General features: G+C 29.6%; 1 protein-coding gene across 2 annotated transcripts in view; it reads right to left on the bottom strand.

Moving 5' to 3' along the window:
* Positions 1-17,844, bottom strand: part of Usp14 (ubiquitin specific protease 14) — a 58,584-nt gene that overhangs the window by 16,377 nt on the left and 24,363 nt on the right. For both annotated transcript variants that reach the window (XM_035356610.2, XM_035356611.2), the window contains 10 exons: positions 16,291-16,394; positions 13,671-13,729; positions 13,398-13,528; positions 13,105-13,250; positions 12,898-12,980; positions 9,394-9,425; positions 9,119-9,184; positions 6,041-6,133; positions 4,396-4,521; positions 3,435-3,510 (listed from right to left, as the gene is read on the bottom strand). In XM_035356610.2, the coding sequence (XP_035212501.1) occupies positions 3,435-3,510; positions 4,396-4,521; positions 6,041-6,133; positions 9,119-9,184; positions 9,394-9,425; positions 12,898-12,980; positions 13,105-13,250; positions 13,398-13,528; positions 13,671-13,729; positions 16,291-16,394 (916 nt within the window). The remainder of the gene's footprint in view (positions 1-3,434; positions 3,511-4,395; positions 4,522-6,040; positions 6,134-9,118; positions 9,185-9,393; positions 9,426-12,897; positions 12,981-13,104; positions 13,251-13,397; positions 13,529-13,670; positions 13,730-16,290; positions 16,395-17,844) is intronic.

Raw genomic sequence — 17,844 nt, 5'->3', positions numbered from 1 at the left:
CAAAATCCCGCGAACGATAAATTATTACACTGGAATAGAAGGTTCAATTAGGAAACAATATTAGCAAATTTTAATTTTTGACGACCCATGCTCTGCTGTTGAACATAGAAAATGCCGTGGTTTGCAAAACAAATATTTATTACTAAGTAATACACAGAGATACAAGCAGAGTTACATGCAGAGAAATACAAGCAAACAGACAGTGAAAACGTTTACAGAGGTCATATGTATAACTTTACAACAGATCATGGTTTAACAAATCATAAACAAGACACAATAAACAACCAATCAAAAGTAACATAAAGAATAGGATTAAGTTTCAGAATAATTCGAACCTGACTGAATGCTAATGAATGTATCGGATGTGTCAGAAAGCTATACTTCCTTTTAACCGGTAAGAATGCGATTACAAACATCTCAACAAACATTAAAGTATTTATTTCAGCATTTCTGCTTAAATAAAACGTAATACTGTTTGCTAGAAAATCTTTTTAAATCAATAACCTACATTTATTCTATAATATACAGTAAGACCCCGCTTAACACGGGGGATACATTCCATCAAAGTACAGCGTAATGTAAAACAGAGCTAAACAAGGTTATCTTAACATGTAAATAATGGGGTTAGGGAAAGATGGATAGAAAATTGGTTAGGTATTAAATTTAATATTTTTTTAATAAAAATAAAACCAAACATTTATTTCTTGCAAAAATAAAAACAATATAAATAAATATACTTATAAAAACAAATAAAATTCTGTCATTCAGATCATTCAGTCTATTCTGTGTATCCAATTTTCTGCCTTTTTGTCAAAAAGGCATTATGATAGATTGGCTTAATGGCATATTGTGTTCAATTTCGTCGTCAATCCATATAGACAGTCATTTTTCCATTTCCTCTATAATGTTATTTCTAGAACGGGTAATTCTAGTTGCAGAGCTTGACGTAGTTGCAGTTGTCGATGACAGTATTTTTTCTTTATTCTTAAGAATTGTCCTTATTGTTAAAGTTGCCAAATTCAATGCAGGACTAATTTGAGATTGACGTTCACCAGAATCTAATCACTTGCATTTTAGTTTCCAGTGAAATACTTTTTCTGGTTTCTTTTCTTCTTGTTTTTTTATTATCACCCATGATAAAAACTAAAGATCATAATATTTGTTACTGTATTAATTGTTATAGTATTATATAAATTTATACTTACAATAATGTCAACAAATGTTTCAAATGATAAAAATGCATCCATACAGCACTGCACCAAACAAGAAACACGACTACATTCTTTCGGATATGTTATTTGGAAGCCTAGCGCTGCGCACAATTTCGGGGAATCCCCGTAGTGCTACGAGCAATTTTGGGGAATCCCCGGGTTGAAATAAAAGAGCTCTAAACCGAAACAGCGTTAAGTGGGGTCTTACTGTACTTGCATTACTTAGAGATGGAAAGAAATTAATTTTGAATTTACACCTAAGAACACAACAATTTACTCTAATAGTAGAAATCTCATTACACTTTTGTTGAGTATTGAAAAGATTTAAATCTGCTGTTTTTTTTATAAAAAAAAACAGCAGATTTAAATCTTTTCAATCTTTTTTTTTTTAAAAAAAAATCACTTGGAAACAAAAAATTCCATACCCGCAAAAGATTATCACATCTCTCTGACACTACTAATAGTATTAACAGATATATAAATGTTGGTCTTTCCAAAATTACAGTATTTTTCCATTTCGCGGGCGCAAATCTCGCCAAGCAGTCTTTGTTAGCAACAACATACTGTATACACATAAAAAGTGTTAACAAATGTTAGGTCTAAGAATTTTTTATTTTGTAGACATAAACATTTTAATATGGTTTAAAATTTTGAAAAAAGCTAATAAATAAAGATAATAAATTTGTAAAAAGACATTAATTTAAGAATTTACTATGCTTTCATGGTTGAAAATCTTGACTCGTCAGTTCGTATCACGTGAACCGAAGTGATCTCACCTCACGTAAACTGTGCTACAAAAATCTCTAATTCTCTCAGTAATTATCTACATTAATTTCAAGTTAAATCTTAATTTGGAATACAAGCTTAAATGCAAGAATTATTTCAATTTGTATGAATAGCTTCCTCAGAAAGAATGTAAAACCGCAGTGCTTTACTTCGCTAGTGTATTCTCATTAGAATTGATGAATTTAACCCTTGATTTTGCCTTTTCTATATTTTCGCCATCAAGTGAGTGGTTTCATTGCATCCTAATTGACTTAATTACCGCGAATGGTCTTAGGGCATAAAATTTAGCTATTTTGTAAAAATTCTATGTAATTGTATGCCAGTATTGAAAGAAAATCAATCTGATAAGAAATGGCTGCGTCTTGTTTTGAAAACGAGCCGTAAAATGTTACCAGTGAAGATATTCCGTTTGGCATCAGTTGTACCATTACTGGCGACTTTATCGTTTGAGCTGGCAAAACGGAAAAGTACCGATAATTCTTCAACTAAAATTTGGAGGTAACAGGGAATAAAACTGCTCTGCTCTGATTTAAAAATAATACATATTTTTCCATCAACATTAAAGTTGGTGCATAACTCCCCAAACTTATGCCAGTCATTTAAACAGAAATTTAATGGAATATATCATTTTTACTTCAATTAGATAATCAACAGATACAAGGTATAGATATAGCATATAAAAAAATAAATAAATAGGAGTTTATGTTTTGAAATTACCTGATTATCTCACAAACAAATTTTTTAAAACTTATACCAATCATTCCAGCAGCCAAAATTCTTTAATGACATTTACAATCGCAACTAAATAATTGTCATCTTTGTGAACTAGGCACAATATACATTCCATTAAAATACAAATCTAAGCAGTCTTATGCTATTGGCAATGTTTTATTTAATTATTTATTTATATTTTATCTTTTTGCTAAACTTTTTTAATGATTTGAGTGCATGTACCAGTATAACCAGTCCCACAACTCTGAAAATTCCCCACTCCTTGCTTTGAGAAGGCAGATTAAAAATTTTAATAATTTTTTGCAAAATGCCAAAGGCAAAACATTAGAAATAGCAGTTAATGTACATCCTTCATTACAAAAACTAAACTAGCTTACTACGGATAGCAGTTACATAAAACCAAAATGAAGATCATACGAGTATGTCATAGTATTATATTTATCTATTACACTGTTTGACAACAGTTTTTCTTGTCAAAAACAGTCGGTGGGAAAATATATAAGCACCCTACATCCTTATCATTTTCAGAAGGAGCATATTAAGTCTAATTTCTTATTTATTTCCATACCCTTTACTCTGATATACTGAAAAAAGAAAAATTAAAGATAATCAGATTTATAAATAATAATAATAATAATAATAATAATAATTCATTGTATCTGACACTTAAATGAAATCAGCTTGAAAGTATTAATAATGTTTTACCATCTTCGAAGTAATAAGGGTATCGTTTCATTTTTTTCTCTTTCTGTTGGGGTGGCTCTTGTGGAACTAACTTAGCCTGAAAAACAATTCATTTGTTACAAATAAATAAAACAAAGGCAGTTTTGCATTAAAACAACTTAAAAAACATTTATCTGCTCATCAAAATACATAAAATTTTCTTAAGCTTAATGATATTATATTCAACACAGCAAATCTAGACTATATTTTTCATAAAATGTAATTTTGTAATAAAAATGTTACGAAAAACAACAACAACAACAAAAAAAAAAAAAAAAAAAAATTTCAAATTCACTGTGTACAGAAAATACATTCTTTCTCATCACCATTTGAGGAACATTTATAATTACACTGAAAACTCCTGTTACTTGTTTTCATTTAATTTGGAAACATAATGAGTATAAGAAGTTAGATTAAAGACAACTTTATGATTTCTAGCAATTTACTTATTATCAATTCCAATGTTAAATACCACTCTGATTATACATACTGAATATAAATTAAATTCACATGCAAAATCATAATATAATAGCATCATAAAACCTAATTCAGAAGTCAAACAACAAAAATCAGTGTTATATTTTCAAAATTTTCACAGGACTAGTTTTGATGGTTTTACTGAACCACCATCCTCAGCTGCAAAACCGCAAATGAACAAGATAGGAAATAATGATTAGATAAGATAAGAAAGTCCCTACAAGAATAAGCAAATGGCGCCATATGGCATTTGCAGCAGAGGATGGTGGTTCGGTAAAACCATCAAAACTAGTCCTGTGAAAATTTTGAAAATATAACACTGATTTTTGCTGTTTGACTTCTGAATTAGTATTTATTCGGCGTGTTATTGTGTTTTGATTATCATAAAACCTGTTAAAATAATACTAATATAGAGCATTAAAATAACAATAATTAAAAGAAATTACAGAAATATAAAACAATTAACCTTTTGAGCTTCTTCTACTTTCTTATCTTCATATTCTTTGAATTTTGCTCGCATAGGTGTTAATTTAGCTTGAAGTTCTTCTGTACATAATTCAAATACATCTAAATCTAAAGAAAATTTTACATCCTAAAATGGAAAAAAAAAGTTTCAAATGAAAATTAGTAAAGAGAAGATACAATTTCACATAAATTCTTTAAAAAATTAATCAAATAAAATTAACATGAAAGAATAAAACCATTAATAGATTAGAATATAACAATAACCTTTATAATACTTATTTCAGAAGTCACAAAAAGTGAGAAAGAAATAAAAGGCTGTTTTTCTCTGCATGGCTGATAATGCTTTGAATGGCTGATAAACACAATATAAAGCTCTAATCAATGATAGAAATGTTTAATATACACAAATAGCATTTTGTATAAAATGATATAACACAGAAATTGAAGAGAAATGAAATCTGATTTTTAGAAAGCTGAAAATCAAACTTAAAATAGTATTTTATGATTATGCACCCCCCCCCGAAAAGTATTCACTGTGCAATGCATGGTTCATCAAAATAGATAAAATATGATGTCACCAAATTTTTATGTAGAAATCCAGGCATGCATGCAGGTGTAGCAGAAGAGTGCTCGTCATTAGCATTTGGGCCCACCAGCGGCCGAGCGTAAAAGTAAATCGAGTAGTAAAGTCGCTGAACACTGGTAGTTCAGTCCGAGGTTCGAATCCCGCGTACGGGCTGGCTGCATGGGCGTTTTCCCCATGTGTAACGTGTATACGAGCCAGTTTCCCTTAGAAAGTCCTCCACGAAGGCATCCCTCACCTCAGGCAGATAGCCCTAGTGTGCTTTGTCGTAATTAAATCAACCAACCATTAGCGTTTGTTTTTGTTGCATTGAGGATAATCATTAGAGCTGGTTTTAGTTATATTGTGTGCTCCCCCCCCCTTTTTGTGCATTTCTCTGTTTTGTGTGAGAGAACACCAGTGTATGCAGTGCATAGTTATATGCGATGCCAAGTTTCTGCAATTCTCTAATGTTTACAAAACTAAAATAGATCACTGCATATAGAGAGAATAGAACACGCAAAAATAAGTAAGTTGTTATTATGGATGTTTCTTACATTTTTACTTTTGTTAATTGGTTCTGTAATGCGTTGCTATTTCGAGTAATTCTTAGTACAGAGCCATTTTTGAAAATGGCCATTGTCTTTTGCATCTTAGCTTGGTGAAAAATTAGTTCCCAACAGTCGGTTACTCTTCCAGAGGGGAATGCGAATAATCAGAAAGTAACATTAAAATTATATAGAAGCACTAATATTTTCAATTAAAAGACAAAGCACTATTACCTGAAATATTGATAGTTTCAATGGTTTTTATGTTCTTTTATACAAAATTTTGTGTATAAAAATTTTATGTACCAAATGTAAAAAAATTCAAAAATAATTACAATGGTCTAAAATCGTCCCTCACCAAATAGTAATGATAATATCAATATTGAAACTTTCTGGAATGTATGACTATTATTCAGTACTGCTGAATATAACACAAATAACGAAGAATAAATCAATATTTAAAATGCAAACAATTTTAAGTAAAATTTTAAAACTTTTATAATACATAAAAACCAATACAGTTAAAAATTACTTACTTTTAAAATTTTAGCATTTATAGATTCCTTTTCTTTATAAAAAAATCTAACAAACTGTATTGTTAAATATGTTGGCAAACGACTAATTTTACTCTGAAAGAAAAGGAAATTAATAAAATATGCAATAAATGCACTTTATCACATAATGTAATCTGAATGGGAAAAAAAGCATTGAAAATATTGATCATTTTATCCTGCACATTATCTGATAATATACAAATCAAAATATCAATCAATATTACTTTTTTAACAGACACAGAAAAGTTTGAAATGCTTAATTAAGAGGATATTTAACTTTTTTAAAACATTAAAAACTGACAATACAAAATACAAAATCAATTTTAAAAAAATTTAAATCCTTTTCAGCTTTCATTTTATTTAGAGTAACAATTTTTAATACATAAAGATAATCCAATATAACACTTATTTTATCGAAATAGTAAATTAGCACTTCATATTCAAAATATGAATGCTCAAGAATAATAATATAAATCAGTTTTTTATGATTTTTCATGACTGTAAAGTTCTTATTTTTTAGGCAATTTTACATAAGTGACCAAAAAAATTTATTTTTTAATTGACTCTTCATTATTTTTTTATAACTATAATTTCTCAAAAAAAAGGGGGGGGAGAAAATGAAGAAGAAGGAGGCCTATCTTTAGAAGAAATCTTTGAAACTTTAAGTTTGCTGTATCTAGTACCTATATAATAACAACTTTAGAATTATTTTCTGAAGATTACAGAAGAGACTGAAAAAGCAGATTTGGAAATATTTATAACAGATTCAGCTCATGTAATAGATAAGGAATGTACTGATAATGAAAAATTATGTACCGCATTTCTGATAATCATAGGTAAGGAAGATGTATTAAGATATTAAAAATAAAAGAAATGCTAGAGCAAAAAAATCTCACGTGTACACCACATGACTTCCTTGTGTGGAATATTAAATTATACACATTTTTTCTTGCATTTCATTTAAACTTATTAGATTGAATTAAACCTACTTCGCCGACAGCGCATAAACCACAATAGAATAAATGCATTCTTTAAAATTCACTTTGTTTACCATAGCGACACTCTGGCGCTAGGTTTATTAACAGTATTATATTTCGTTCATATTATAACTCAGAATGCACAAAATTTATATCATTTAAAGAATTATCTAATCGTTGCCACATGTTCTATTCAAATACTGTAATAAAGCTAGAACTATGTATAAAAGAAATTAAGTAAACAAAACAAAAAAGAAAGTTTTTCACAGACGACTGAGTATTACTCATTCAATTAATTCAGTTTTCACTTCGCGACAAGGCAAAAATACATAAAAACTCAAAATATCTGTATTAAAAATTACGAAGTAAATCTTAAACGCTTATTTCCTCGAAAAAATTCCAGAAAGGATTAAGCATGATTTAAATAATAAATGAAGGTGTTATCTTTGTTGTTGCGAAGCTAAGTTTCTCTAGATTGGCAATAAATCCACTAGTTTCAAATGTAAACATCAATGGCCGCCATTAAAAACAGGCTTAGCGGCAATTAAACAACTTTAAAATTGCTGATAATTTTAAAAATATTGCACGCAGATTTACTAAAGGCATAAAATCCTTAACCGGAAGATAAAAACAACATAATTAAGCCGGGTAACAGAGTGGATATATTTATATACGTTTGGCGCGGCCGATTGAAACCAAAATACGAGGTGCACATCTACATGTTATAGTAGTGTTATATATAAAATTTCAACGTTCTGAGGCTACTCATTTTTGAGTTATGCGAGATACATACGTACATACGTTCGTACAGACGCCACAAAAAATTCTCTTCAGAATACATTTTAAAGCAGTTTTATAATTTTTTTGGAGGAAAAGTGTGTTTTATTCTGTCCTTATGTACAGATATCACGCAAAAACATCGTTAAATTGCATTCGAAAGTGGTCAAAGTGGATATTTTTGTTGAAATATGCTGCCTGAAGCTTTTCGCGATTACAATACTTCCTTTTTACTTCGTACAAGGAAGTAAAAATAGATAAATATATTATTGGAAATGTAAGTTTCTAACGTAATAAAATGTACTGAAACAAAAGACAAATTGCAGTCTAAAGAGCAGGTACTTTTAATTTACTTTACAAGAATTCATGACATGCAGTGGAATTTAAATCATAAGAAATAAGTAATATCAGCTTATTCCACGAAGATCTTAAAGAAAGGCCCCTTGAAAATGTCGACTGATTTGCAAAAAGCTACTGTTACTCCCTCAATAAAAAGGTCAAGAAAAAGAAGGAATCTCAAATACAATAAAAAATCAAATATGAGTATACTAGTCTTCTGCCATCTCAAATAGTTTCATCCAGTTACATAGCAAACCATGTAAAAACAATCGTTCAGCATTCAGCAGTAAAGCCAAAGGTAGAGAAATAGAAAAAATACAGAAATTTCTGTACTACTGGACATTAAACAAAGGCCAGCAATGCAATGAATGCTGTAGTGGAGGAGTAATATGATATGGTTAGATTTTTTACTGCTGAAAATGTTTCATATCATTACATGTATTGCATGCATTTTAGATAGCAGTGCATTTGTTTGGCTATTATTCAATGATGACAGAAACATTTTAAGAAAGGATACACCATCTATAGAAATGACCTCTGACCTTCAAAACTATTGTGCCATAACAACAAAACTGTTACAATTTTATAGCAAATTGTGACCTGAAAGATTTAATTTACATTTAAATACACAAACTATTTTTTCATGCTTATTCTTGATAACCTTCCTAAAACTAAAGATTTTGCCCTTTCATTAAAAATATTCATTCCAAACAGCTAAGTTTTTAAAATGAGTGATGGACATATTAAACTAATAAAGCAAACTGTGTTTACAGAAACAAATTTTCATCAATAATGTCACTCGAATAATAATCAATAAATGTCACTCGAAATTTGTCAAATTTTTTTGCAAACAATAACATAATGCCCACAAAATTCATAAAATACCACTGATAAATAAACGAATCTTATTATGCATGAAATACATCAATTTAATAAAGGTACATACAAGTAAAATCGAAAAACTTACAGATTTTTTATACTGAGCATCCCTGCCTAAAGTTGAAGAATATTTTGTAAGGGTCTCTTGCATACGCTAGGAAGGAAATAAAATAATTATAGAGATGAAATAAAGGTTTTAGACTTTAAAAAGCCAAGCTAAGGATTACAAAAATTAAATGTACTATGTATGCAGTGACTATAGTATATAAAATATTCATTTTAAATACATACCAATGAATAAAATTTCATATAAGTTAAAAATATTTATAATAGATTTACAAAAATAATTACAAGTGAACTCACCTGTTTAAGACCTGTAAGCATGAACTTGACATCTGGAAAAATAATTTAATAAATTTCAATAAAAGAAAAAGTAATGCAATAAGCCACAGTAAAACAATAAACATATTGCAAATAATAAAAAAATTACAAGCTGAAACTCTAAAAATATACTCCAATAATTTTTTTCCAATATTTTCGCATCTTTTTTTCTCTATCTCTCCATAGAAAATACCGTATTTACGCGAATCTAATGTGCATCGTTTTTGGCCAAATGTAGTACTCAAAATTGGAGTGCGCATTAGATTCGATGGCGCATTAGATTCGAGTGCAAAGTTCGCCGATGACGTCAGCAGTTCGCCAATGACGTCAACCGAATTAAATCGTAACAATGGATTACTGTATTTCTCGACTACATTTACCGTTACATTTATCGTTGACACATTATTGCATAGAGGGTACAAACTGCAGAGTACGTAGTCACGAGATGGAGAACAAGCTGAGAAGAATGTCATATGACGCTACTTTCAAACGTAAAGTAATTCTTTATCCTGAAAGAAATGGCAATAGAAAGGCTGGGAGAGAGTTAAACGTAGCTGAGAGCAATGTTCGCTTGTGGCGGCAACAGAAATTGGCACTGTTTGCAACTAAAACTAGTAGAAAGAAATTCACTGGCCCTCGCAAAAGAAGACACCCTAAAATTGAAGAAAAAGTTATGGAATTTGTACGTGAAAGGAGGAAGAATGGACAACCTGTGACTAGCCACACTATAAGAAATAAAGCAAAAGAGGAGGCTGAAGTTCTTGGAATACCGAAACGAGAGTTTAAAGCTAGCCGTCGATGGGTGGATCGGTTTATGAAGCGAATGGGCTTATTTCTAAGACGCCGTACAACAATATGCCAAAAGCTTCCTGTAGATTTTGAGGGAAAACTACTAACATTTTAGCGGTATGTCATCACACTTCGGAAGGAAAAGAATTTTTCAATGGGGCAAATTGACAACGCTGACGAGATGCCAATTTGGTTTGATATGCCTCGTAACTACACCATTACGGAGAAGGGGACTAAAAAAGTTATCATCAAAATAGTGAATAAAGACATTTACTATTAATCACTGATTGTAGAAACTGTTAGCTAGATAGAAATGTTACCATTTATTTCATGTTCATACTTTACGATATGTACCGTATATACGGTAGTGGTAATTAACAATGATTGTTTCACATAACGATAGCCCACTAATAGGTTAATTCTATGTTCTGTTACTTTATGTATAAATCCATTGCTGTATAAAATATGTTATCTAAATTTAAATAAAATTATCATACCATTGATTGATAGTTTATATACAAATCCATTGTTGTATAAAATAAGATTCAATAAATTCCTCATACCATTGATGCGCATTACATTCGCCGACAAACAATTTTTTTATTATTTAAAGTTTTAAAATGGGGATGCGCATTAGATTCGATGGCGCATTAGATTCGCATAAATACGGTATATATATATATATATAATTCTAACTTTACAAAAATCTTCAGAAAAGCATACTTACAGAAAAATTAAAAAGAGACATTTTGATGACAAATTTTGAAACTTTAATAAAAAATAAATTATTGTATCAGATTTCACTTACCGTATTTGACGGCATATAAGACACACTTTTTTTCTTAAATTTGGTCTCAAAAAGGTTACTTGCATCTTATACTTGAAGGACACAGGTTAACTTTCAATACTGAATGCTATTTTTAGCCCGGATAAAGGTCTAGACACACATAACGTTTTCTACATCTGCCATAATTATTTTGCACATGCACGAAATATCTGTTGCCAAAAGGCGCCAAAGCTCGAAGCTGATGACGAAGTTCGAACAGGTTCGACGGTCACATTACGTCTATGGAGCCTTTCCTTTTTTACATAAACTTTCTTTGACTCAGCCGACACACATGTAGGTATCAGTGCTACTCTGTATAAACGCATCGGTGCTTAAATCTATTTGTTTTAAAAAAATACTCTGAAAATATGACTACGGGAAACAAGAGATTCATTATTGAAATTTACATATTATGTTCAAAATAGCTTGTCGTTTGTTAATTTTCCTTAATAAAAATATGTTTCGTAATTGCATTCAATGATTGTTTATTTGGCTTTTACGAAACGTGAGAACTAAAAGAAACCGCATTTTAAGTTATTGTGGTACTGTGCTATTGCACGGACTATCGAGACTTTTTTTCCCTGTGTGTTGCCTTCTAAATAAGGGTGTGTCTTATATGCCATCAAATACGGTAACTGGCTAGACAGCGATAACGCTACAAAATTTTATAATATTACAAGTTTTGAATTAGCCCCAACATTACATAATTTTCGTATTTTCTTGTTAAAATGACCACCATGTTTAGATATCAGAACAGGCAAATTTAATTGTCTAATCTGTAACGTGCAAACTTCAGATACTGATAAAAGTTCAGGTGGTTTTAACTAATTATTAACTAACATTACCATTACTACTAACTAATCAACAGATATAAAATATGAAACGAAGTAAAAATTTTTCTATTATTTTTACTAATTAAGAGTATCTGTATCAATGCAGACTATCTGAAAAATAACAAATAATTTGTTCTCAACAAAATGCTTTTATTTTTTTTATTTTTTTTTTTTTTCTGCAATAAAAATCTGATGTGGATATCACTTGACTTCCTAACTTAATTAAACAATTCCCAAGGCAATTTAAAAATGACATCAAAAATAGCACATTTTTAAATTAAATATCCCAGTCAATTTTTGTCATAAGGGAATTTAATTTCTTTTATATATATATATTGTAGTGAGTATAAAACTTTCCCAAATATAAGTAAACAAACTGCGAGACCCCATTAAAATGGCATTGCCCAAATCTAAAGAGAATTACTTAACTCTCAGACTGAATGTCTTAGAAATAAATTTACAAAAAAAAAGGGGGGAGAAAGAAAAGAAAGAGGAATCTAAACAGATCAAGTCCACTCCACAATCTTTCCAACAAACAGAGCTTTCGAGTTCTTTTTTCTAACTACGTAAACCACAATACAATAAACACATTCATTCTGGATATATGTGCCACTTTTTTTCATCAGTCCATTCCCAGTTGTCTGGTATTTCAATCAAATTTCACTTAAATGAAAAATCTTTATTGCAGACTTAATCCTTTTAAAAATTTTGATATATAACTACAAGAAAAAGTTTGATTTCTGAAACACATATCACTGACCTCTCTCTTTTACACTTGATTATAACAGTGAGTCAATTTTTCTATATTTATTTCATTAAAACACATTAAAATACACTAAAAAGCCATGAATTAAGTCTGCAAAGTATGCAATGATAGCAAAAGGGATAATAAGTAACAACAATTTATGCACAATTAAAAGTAATTGGCATTTTTCACATTAATATTCCATAAAATGATTAAAATGTAAATGTTAGAACAACTTAAATAAAAATTGAGTCATAATTTGTAAAAGCAAATTGAAAATTTAAATGTGTTACCAGTTGATATAAAACAACTCAGTTGTAAGAAACTTTCTTTTAAATGAGTTTCTGGTTCCTCTTCTGATTCAATGCATTTTAATCTTCATTAGTTAAAGAACAGGTATTGAATTATTTGATTGAAAAGTATACAGACATTACTTTAAAAGAAAATAAACACATTTTTTAACAGATCCATATTTATTATTTCCATATAACAAAGGATACGTGCAATCTAAAGTCCCACCAAAGTACTGATCGATAAAACTAGTGTACTTTGAAGCTGTAGCTTGAGAGGATTGTTCTTTATTTGGAACAGAAGGCAATTTCTGTTGTAACATTCTCATAACTTCTGTCCAACATTCATTGGCATCCTAAACATATTAAATAAAGTTGGATAAAATATAGTTATGCAAATTCTCTAAAAGTAGAACTAAAATTTTGGTAGAAAATCTTTTGACTTCCAATACAATAATCCACAATTAATTTAATTTTAAAGAGAAAAATCCTCCATCATGTACCTGCTGAATGTATGTACCATGCTCATTTTTTTCTGCAAACCGAGGAAAAGCCATATGGAGCACTTGCAGCAAAATAATTGGCTGATACTCTGTCCCACAATGATCCATAGCTTCATATAAATCTCTTAAAGCTGGAAAAAGCACTCATATAATTCATCATGTATGTATTTAAAATTAAAAAAAAAAAAAAAAAAAAATTTGCTAAACTTTTATTTTTTCTGAAAAATAAAAAATATGACCAAATTATGTAACTGAATTCAAATATATGAATACCTGCTGTAATAGACTGAGCAGGAACAATTGAAGAGCCTGATGCTAAGCCTCCAGGAAATCTATAAAAGGACTATACATTACAAATAATGAATATATGAAAGTTAACATAAAATGAGAGAACAAATAGACTACAGTTTTTATACTGTTCATTATTATGGTATCAGTACTTCAAACTATTTATTTAAATAATAATAATAAGACAAATAACTATGCAAATCAAATAAGACATTTTATATGACTTGCAACTACATATAATGGAACTGTTTTATAATGTTATAAAAAATTATCTATAATTAATGGGTAATTAATACTTTTAATTAATGGTTTTTTATGATTAAGCCATTAAACATAGTTACTCAAAACTTTAAAAAACGGGAGGGCAATTTTAAATAACATTATTATATAAAACAAATAAGCAACTCTACTTAAAACTGTCAATAACAAATATAAACTTTTTAAACACAATTATTGCTTCAGACTACTACAGAAGCAAAATTACAACAAATACTTGCTAAGGCTGCTAAGTAAAATATATCATTACCCTTTTTCTGACTACTTTTAAATGATGTATTAACTTATATATTTCCTTCATTTAATAAAATTAAATAATAAAATAATTCATTGCAAATTTAAAAACTGAAAGAACAAAAATAATGATAAAAGTAAATCAAGACTACTTCTGCAGGACTGGCACATAATACACAACTAAAAAGAAATACATTAGGAACTGCATCTAAAATCAACAAAAGTTATTTAGTTATTACCCAGTGGTCTGAAATTCAAACTGCTTGTGGGTAAAATGTGCAATCTGAAAGCAGCTGATGAGACAGATTGTTTTATTGACAGAATAAAAAAACACTTTAAATTTTTTTTTTTTTTAATTTTGGCTGCTAAATATTTATCAAAGCATACATAATAATCATAATATTGCAAAGGTTAAAATATCAAATTTATAGTTATTTTTCATTTAAAATCAATAGATTGTAACCTGAAAAACATTTTTGTTGGTTACAAATTTGTTACTCAAATATACTGATAGTTAAATACTAAATTTTCAGACTGATTTTTATTTAAAATAGTTCTGGCTTGTTTTAACAAATAATTAAATAATTTACAACCTAAGTTTTCAGAATTTTTTTATTTTTAGTTTAACACATTGATGCCAGTTTGACCTACCAGAGGGTTATACTTGTCTGTTCCGTGTCCACCAGTGGGTCATGCTTGATTGTTCCGCGAGCCGGCATGACTCACCGATGTGCCACGCTTGTATATAAAAAAATAATATAATTTGGCACTGTGCCACCCCACGAGATGAGCCGCTAATTCAAGTAGCGCCACACAAAAAGAACAATGAATATCCATGCCAGCGTCAAAGTGTTAAATTACACTGCCACTCAGACAGGAAAGTTAGTTATTTTGACTGCTGTATCAAAGGATCTGGAGAAGGCATGAATGAAAATTGTCTGCCCATTCATAGGAGGCAACAGTAGTCCACCTATTAGGTGCCTCCATAATAAAGTGATCACTTCCGGCCTTAGTAGTGGCCAACACCTAAAATGGTTAGTGCTTATCATTGGGGGATTTTTTTTTTTTTTAAATTAAACTAAAAATAAACAAATTATGAAAGTTTCTATGTTTTTAGAAAAGACTTTCCATGTGCTACAAAACTTTAGAATAAATAATGACAACCTAATTTATTTATCTTGGGTATTAAATTTTTCCTTCAACACTTTAATAAAAATGCATATGTCTGCATGTAAATGATTGTACACTTCTTTATTTCTTACAACAGCCTGACTGTAAATGGTGTTTCAGATAAAAGTTATGGCCTTGAAGAGAAATCACTAGAATTTCATTGTGGATTGCAGATGCTTATCAATCAATCGTGCATCCCCCTCATTAATTTTACTTGTGAAAACAAGCTATTCACATACGAACGTGTTCCCAAACAAAGTAATTATTTTGGGTGCAAATGTTCATAACTGAGGTTACATATGTTTGATAAGTACAAATAAATGTTAATAAAACCTACATCTTCAAATTTTTAATAAGATTTATATCACTCTTGAAATTAATTAGCTCAATTTATAAATTTTCTGGTGTATCATTCATGTTCGGTTTTAATGGTAACAAAAATAATGTAAACATCAATTTCAAATAACTAAAATTTTGAAATCTTGGTATTTGCAACAAATACATATGTTAAACATATTTTCAGGCCACATAAAATTGCTCTGGGGTCTTGTGGCCAATTTGAGAGCACTGCTATATCATTTTAATTAATCTTCACTGATCAAGTATCCAAGATGAAATATATCTCATATCTCAAGTTTAAATAAATTAATAAATAAAAACTACAATGTTAAAGAGAACTTTTAAATCAATAACTTAAAATATATACAAATTAATTAAATATATAGCAGAAAATTTGTTTCAACATTATCGCACTTTCATTAAAATTACAAAAAAAGGCAAAACAATATTTATACATTATTATTTAATTTAAATAACTTAAATGCAGCATACAGTTTTTTAAAAAAACTTGAGTACTTAAAATACTGTAATAAAGTTTTCATATGCAAAGTTATCTAAATCCAGAATAAAAATTCCTTTGACTCACTCTTTAAGAGCTTTCCTCAACTCAGGAACAGTCTTAAGACACTGTATGGTAGCATTCATATAACATGTATTACCTAAGTTTGTCAGACCAGGAGGAAGTTCAAGCTGTGAGAGAAAGAGAAGAGTTTAGAAAAGATACAAAATGTAAATTGAACAAAACCAAGGGGCAAAAATTAAAACTGTCCGAATTGGTGATCTACCGAATGACGTTAGTTAATCAACTTTATACTAGATGGCACCACCACTTTTCCAGCTTATCGTTTCTTTCACATGCAGTTTTTCTGCTGAATTTGCAGACAGTTTTAAAAATGCTGTCTTCGAATCTTTGTTATCAATTTACTTTCAAATAGGAACTTATATTTTTCGTGTTCATATTCCAAAGAGTTGAAACAAGAAGCAGATGAATTAACTGTTACCCTACATGGCAACAATGTTTAATTTATCTTTCTTAAATTAATTATCTCTCTTTTTTTAATCCTCTGCTTACAAAAAATTGTTTATAAATAGGTTTTGAAACAACTCAATATAGCAGTACAAAATCAGGTGTATTTTGTCTTACCTCTTACCTGTTTCATTCACTATATGTGCAAAATTATTGATATAATCTATATCCATAACATTAAGGGACTTACTTATAGTTATATTAATATCAAGTAATTCACTGAAATATTTAAACCAGCTAATCTAATTTTAAAAAAATATTTCACCCTTTTGTTCGCAAACTGAAAGTTTCTTATACGCAGCATAAAACACAGCAAAAGAAATAAATATTTTTGCAAAACATAAAGAAATATTAATATTAAATAATAATAAATCTGATCCTGCACATTTTAATAAAATGGTGGAAAAAAATAAAATGTATGAAAAAATTTTTAGTTGTGCCACCTATCAATCCATAAATGAACCACACAGTTACTACAGTAAGGTAGATAGATCACCTATTAGGAGAATTCGAAAAAATTTAAACATATACAGTGAAAATTCGTCAATCCGGAATGATCTATAATCCGGACCTCAAAGCTACAAGCTTTCTACGCATGCGTCAACGCATAATGTGTTCACGCATGCGCACAGGCGTTTACGCATGCACGTAATACTTTTACACATGCGCATAATGTGTTTACGCATGCGCGTTTAATGTATAACGGATGGTATAAGCTAAGCTAAAATTATCTAATTATCTATTTCAGTTAATGTTGCAGATTGCGTTGTTCCTTAATTTTCGAATTGGATCCGGCTTATTATTTTTTGCAGACTGTTAGAGCAATTTTATAAAAGTAAGCTTGAACTTTCGATTATGTCAAATAGAATTTCCAATGCTGGAGCTGCCAAAGGATCTACAAAGCGAAAGTATGTTTCGATGTCCATCACACAAAAAGTGGAATTGTTGCAAAAACTGGATAAAGGCATATCCTTTGTTTCTCTAACCATTCCAAAATCTGTTTATCAATTTCACGCTGCTCTGCGGGGGAGGGGAACGTCAAGGTGCGCAATGAACTGGAAGTTGATCTGTCAGCACTATACTTATCTTCAGGGCAGATGTTTTTATTTTATT

The sequence above is a fragment of the Stegodyphus dumicola genome, chromosome 7, assembly GCF_044657685.1.
Source record: "Stegodyphus dumicola isolate Sdum_Otavi_A_Nest chromosome 7, ASM4465768v1".
Classification (NCBI taxonomy): domain Eukaryota; kingdom Metazoa; phylum Arthropoda; class Arachnida; order Araneae; family Eresidae; genus Stegodyphus; species Stegodyphus dumicola.
This window is presented reverse-complemented; position numbering and strand designations above follow the sequence as displayed.